This window comes from Limulus polyphemus, unplaced genomic scaffold (assembly GCF_000517525.1).
Source record: "Limulus polyphemus unplaced genomic scaffold, Limulus_polyphemus-2.1.2 Scaffold4330, whole genome shotgun sequence".
NCBI classification, from domain to species: Eukaryota; Metazoa; Arthropoda; class Merostomata; order Xiphosura; family Limulidae; genus Limulus; species Limulus polyphemus.
The window spans coordinates 60947-67506 of NW_013669940.1; the positions used below are offsets into that span (position 1 = coordinate 60947).

The 6560-nt window shown below is 32.2% G+C and overlaps 1 protein-coding gene across 1 annotated transcript in view; it reads right to left on the minus strand.

The window, feature by feature from the left end:
• LOC106470973 (inactive phospholipase C-like protein 2) overlaps positions 1-5564 on the minus strand; it is a gene marked incomplete at both ends in the record, with an annotated part of 65913 nt that extends 60349 nt beyond the window's left edge. Inside the window, 2 exons of the mRNA XM_022399622.1 lie at positions 204-374; positions 5306-5564. Coding sequence (XP_022255330.1) covers positions 204-374; positions 5306-5564 — 430 coding nt within the window. The remainder of the gene's footprint in view (positions 1-203; positions 375-5305) is intronic.
• Positions 5565-6560: the final 996 nt, after the last annotated feature.

Here is a 6560-nt window from a genome sequence, read left to right on the forward strand (position 1 = left end):
TAGAGATATTTTCAACTTTCAACCGGTGATTGGAGATATTCTCAACTTTCAACCGGTGATTGGAGATATTCTCAACTTTCAACCGGTGATTGGAGATATTCTCAACTTTCAACCGGTGATTGGAGATATTCTAAACTTTCAACCGGTGATTAGAGATATTTTCAACTTTCAACCGGTGATTGGAGATATTTTCAACTTTCAACCGGTGATTGGAGATATTCTCAACTTTCGACCATTGATTGGAGATATTCTAAACTTTCGACCATTGATTGGAGATATTCTCAACTTTCGACCATTGATTGGAGATATTCTAAACTTTCGACCACGATATCCGATTTTTAGTTTCGTAAGCCTGAAGACTTCCCGCTGAGCCACTGAAAGGTCGTATTTTAAGTAAGATTAAACTTGGATTTTTCATGTTCATATAAAAATAAAGAAGACGAATATATTTCTTCCTCGTGAACTATACCTGTATTGTTTTTAGACAAATAAGTCCGTATCAAAAGAAAATAGGCTAGAACCGGATCGATACATCCACTTTTAGTATTACAGGCTATTTTTCTTAGGTATAATTTAAATTAATTCTTTTTTTTTCACATTTTAACATGAACGTCTAAAATAAAATACTATTTATTATTCATAATTTGTATATGTTTTCATCTACGGTTTCGGTGTTTCACTGAACTTAACAACAATTGTTGATGTTAGTGTGCAACATGAAGCTAGCGTAATAAATGCAAGTGATGTTTATTAATTCAGACAAAACTAGCATAATCAGTGCAAGTAATGTTTATTGATTCAGAGAAAACTAGCATAATTAGTGCAAGTAATGTTTATTAATTCAGACAAAACTAGCATAATTAGTGCAAGTGATGTTTATTGATTCAGAGAAAACTAACATAATTAGTGCAAGTAATGTTTATTAATTCAGACAAAACTAGCATAATTAGTGCAAGTGATGTTTGTTGATTCAGACAGAACTTGCGTAATCAGTGCAAGTGGTGTTTATTAATTCAGACAAAACTAGCATAATCAGTGCAAGTGGTGTTTATTAATTCAGACAAAACTAGCATAATCAGTGCAAGTGGTGTTTCTTGATTGATGTTAAGTCATTCATTTATTGCAGGTTACATGTTTCTCAGATTCAAAACAAATAATCTTAAAAATATAATCTGAACAAAAAATTATTCTTAAACATTCAAATAGATATCCGCAACTCTGGCTTGTTGACAATTATCAACTTGCTAAGATCTCTGGAAAGTTTTGGAAACCAAAATAAAACCAAATATATTACATACGAGGGACTACTAACATTTGTACAATCTTTTAAAAGTCCTTGAAAGATCATTTTCAGAGAGACAGATGTTATAAGAAAGATAACAAGCTTATCTAATTTTTTTAGTGATTGATAATAAATATAAAACAATCGAATGGTTTTTTTGTGGCTCCTGCGTTCCTGGGCTCTATTTAAAAACGTTCATTTGTTAACAGTGATGTTAATATCTGGTCCTTAAAACAACAAGAACGAAAATCTGTGTTGTTCTTAGGGAGACTGTGTTAAACCATAACTACTTTTATAGGTTTATCTCCATTAGCTGACGTAATACATATAATTGTTCCAAGATGTCATGAACAAAACGAGATAATATTTCTAACGTCGATTTCAAGTATGTAGAAAATATTTAATAATTTACTGAAATAAAATACACTTTACTTTCAAGAAATATAGAGTTGTTTAAAATTAAATAAATTGCTGTGATATGTTGTGCTATAACTCTTTATATAAATAAATATATTGAGCCTTTAAACATCAAATTGAGTACGTTCTTGGAGACTCAATATATCTTTCGTGTTGGATCCCGGAAAATATTAAATTACTCACATTGTTGTTAATGAAGTTTACCTTTTGTGTTGTGTATCTAAGTATATTAAAACTACTTCCACTAATGTAAAATGAGTTTACCCGTCGTATTGGGTCTTTAAAGCTCTCAAAACTAGATACAATGCTGTAAATTAAGTTTACCTTTTGTGTTGGATCTCTGAAGTTATTAAAAGTAGATACACTACTGTAAATTAAGTTTACCTTTTGTGTTGGGTCTCTGAAGCTGTTAAAAGTAGATACACTCCTGTAAATTAAGTTTACCTTTTGTGTTGGGTCTCTGAAGCTCTCAAAACCAGATACAGTACTGTAAATTAAGTTTACCTTCGTGTTGGGTCTCTGAAGCTGTTAAAAGTAGATACAATGCTGTAAATTAAGTTTACCTTTTGTGTTGGGTCTCTGAAGATGATAAAAGTAGATACAATGCTGTAAATTAAGTTTACCTTTAGTGTTGGGTCTCTGAAGCTGTTAAAACTAGATACACTACTGTATATTAAGTTTACCTTTTGTGTTGGGTCTCTGAAGATGATAAAAGTAGATACAATGCTGTAAATTAAGTTTACCTTTTGTGTTGGGTCTCTGAAGCTGTTAAAACTAGATACACTACTGTATATTAAGTTTACCTTTTGTGTTGGGTCTCTGAAGCTGTTAAAACTAGATACAGTACTGTAAATTAAGTTTACCTTTCGTGCTGTTTTTTCATTGGAGTTCAAGCCCATTTCATTGCTGGAAACCAACATTGGTGGTGATTATTGAACAATTGGAAAATGCTTAAAATTCAAGTTTCCCAAAACTGATATTTTGTTTGGTAGAAAAATGAATGCACTTACATCGTGGTTAAAATTGGAAACTAAACGGAGTTTTAAAACACTATGGAATGGAAAGTCGTATTTTAAACTATATCTGTTAAGCCCCTTTCACTTTTTTTGTTTCGAAACTACATCAGCAATGCATAAACCCAACCAAATGAACCATTAAATAGTAGCTCTTATTTTAAAACGATAAATTTGATATATGTATTGCCTTAAATACAGTTAGTTAAGCTTTGGTGTTCTGATACGACAATTTTCTTTAATATTGGCTTTCATGCATTTTATCACAGGGATTAAAGCTTATATTTTAATATAAGGATTAGAACTCTGTATGTTAATTCATTTAAGAATTCTTTTCCACACAGATTTAATCTATCTTCACTTTTTAACGACCACATTAATATTTTTTTTTCACCCGATTATTTATTATTTGTGTTTTAATTGGGTTTTAAACCGGTCGAAAGTTTAGAATATCTCCAATCAATGATCGAATGTTTAGAATATCTCCAATCAAAATATAATTAACTTGCGTTTACGTTGAGTGTCCGTAAACTGTGAATTCATTGAAAAGAACATTACAACTGAAAGCATGACGCGTGGAATAATTTATGAAATTCAATGTTTGACTCGAGTTTGAAAACTGCACGCAAGCACGACACTTTGAAACTCATAAAATTCTACTTAGTAAGAAAGTGGCTTGTTTGCCAGAAACTTTTCTTGTTTATGTTCTTGCAGCAAAGTGTTATAAATACGATTGGTGTTTTGTTTAGAAAAGTATTATAAATACGATTGGTGTTTTGTTTATAAAAGTATTATAATTATGATTGGTGTTTTGTTTATAAAAGTGTTATAATTATGATTGGTGTTTTGTTTATAAAAGTGTTATAAATACGATTGGTGTTTTGTTTATAAAAGTATTATAAATACGATTGGTGTTTTGTTTATAGAAGTTTTCTTGTATATGCTCTTGCATCAAAGTGTTATAAGTACGATTGGTGTTTTGTTTATAAAAGTGTTATAAGTATGATTGGTGTTTTGTTTATAAAAGTGTTATAAGTGCGATTGGTGTTTTGTTTATAGAAGTTTTATTGTTTTTCTTTATTTTTACCATTGGTCAATCTGGTAATTTGATAATTTCGTACTGATGCGAAACATGAGCTAAAAACGATTAGGTCGAATGACCACAAGGTTTAGGCACAGCCGTCCCTAATTTGGAATTGTTGATCAGAGGGAGGTAATCCGCCACATATATTTACTCTTAACTGAATAACAGGATTATCTGTAAGTTTTATAATGCGCCCAGAGTGGAGAGCGTTCAACAGTGATCAACGGGCTTTCGTAAGCTCAAACTTTGAACCTCCGCAATTGTAGACCAGCCCTTAACAACTAGGTAAGGTGTTCTAAAGATTATGGAACGCTAACATAATAAGGAATACTATGGATTAGACCCTGTATAATGAGAGATGGCAAAGTTATCCCCAAGTTCACGGTGAAATTTCTCTACAAATTATCAATAAATGAGATTTCATATTATTTCATTACAGATAATGGCAACATTTTGTTTTAATTACACCCGGAAACACTTAAACGTAAGGTTCGCACTACCTTCCTATAATCTGAATATAGTAATTAACCTGTTCCCACATAAAGGGAGCGGAGTTTACTTTCATTTTTATTTATTAACCAATAAACAGGATTTTTACCTTGAAAAAAAAGAACAATAAAAGCTAAAAAGATACATATAATTCTATTATACGTTTTTGTTTCATTTTGGGGGTAATATTAAAAATCCGTTTCGGTCTCGATTCTCGGGTTTGGTTCGTCACCAAAACGTCGGTTTTAAATTTGTGTTCTCTTGTTTTAATTCAAACATTTAAAACACAATGGCCTGGTACTTAGGGCTCTCAGCTCTGAAATTGCAAGTTCGAATTCCGTCACAGAACAAGTTCGCCCTTTCAGCCGTGGGAGCGTTATAATGTGACAACCAATCCCATTTTTCTTTGATAAAGAGCACCACAAGAGCTGGCGGTTGGTGTTTTTGACTAGTTACTTTTCCTCTAGTCTATCACTTCTAAATTGGGGACGGCTAGCGCAGATAGCTTTAGAGTATCTTTGCACAAACTACAACAAACGAACAAAATGTATTTCATGTTAGAATAAGAATTTCTTCGTCACAAACCACAGACGATTTCTGTTTATATTTTGCTGAAGTTTAAATAAAATCACAGAGAACGAGACTGAGATGATGCTACAAGTCGGTCTCGAGTCTGGTTTAAAAGGTATCAAGAGATAAATACTATGGAGGTGTTAATTTTTATCAGGTATAATGACAACCTTTCTGTTGAGGTACAGTTATATGAAAGCCTTATTTTTAAGGCTTAAATTTTCATAGAAACTTGTCATTATTAAAGACAATTCATTTAATTATACAAGATGTATCGAACAATGTTAAGCTGGAATAAGGTTGAACAAACATTGAAATAGAAACAAGAATATGCCGAAAAATCCTGGTTGCATTCCTCTGTAAAACAGGGTAGAAACAAGGGGTTTTTTCTTCGAAGCTGAGAGGGGAATAAAGTGAATGACAACAGAGGTAATAAACAACTTAGAATACCAAAGAAACTTCCGTCGATTTCATGACTTTGACTTAGAATATCAAAGGAACTTCCGTCGATTTCATGACTTTGACTTAGACTACCAAAGAAACTTCCGTCGATGTTATGACTTTGACTTAGAATATCAAAGGAACTTCCGTCGATTTCATGACTTTGACTTAGAATATCAAAGGAACTTCCGTCGATGTCATGACTTTGACTTAGACTACCAAAGAAACTTCCGTCGATTTCATGACTTTTACTGCCTTTGATAAACGTCTAGGTATCAAACAGCAATACTATAAGATCCTGATTTCAAATATAATACCTAATATTAAGGGAAAAATTAGGCAATTAATTATCTAGATTATGGATTGTTTGTTGTTAAACACAAAGCTACACAATGAACTGTCTGTGCTATGTCCACCACGGGTATTGAAACTCAATTGTAGATTGCGCTACATTGATTTATATATTTTGACACCTGTATTAACGGGAATAAAATCCATATAACATATACACTATCGAGCGAATTGATCACCCTCAACCCTCCCTAGTCTCATTAATTTAATTTTTAAACATACATTTTTGTTTGTGTTTTCTTATAGCAAAGCCACATCGGGCTATATGAATCGAACCCCTGATTTTAACACTGTAAATCCGAAGGCTTACCACTGTCACACCGGGGGACGTACATTTTTGAAAGACCTAAAAATTCATATAATTTTTTTTTATCAAATCAGCACATGTATCAGTGTAAAAAAATGTGTACCAGGTATAACACTGAACCGAGAACGACTTTCAGTATCAAATAAGCTCTGGTGTTTCTTTTTTTTTTCGTGTTTTAAGTTGGTTTTTGTCAATAACGAAACTACACAAAGGATTATTTGAGACTCTGCCCATCATGGGTATCGATATACGATTTTTAGTTTCGTAAGCCTGAAGACTTACCGCTGAGCCACTGAAAGGTCGTTTTTAAGTAAGATTAAACTTGGATTTTTCATGTTCATATAATGTGGGAGGTAAACACAATTCACTGATTAACTCTGATAAACTTTGTTAAAAACCGTACAAGTTACAACATATGTGACAATTATATAGTGGGAGGTAAACACAATTCACTGATTAACTCTAGTAAACTTTGTTAAAAACCGTACATGTTACGACATACTGTATGTGACAGTTATGTGGTGGGAGGTAAACACAATTCACTGATTAACTCTAATAAACTTTGTTAAAAACCGTACAAGTTACAACATATGTGACAATTATATA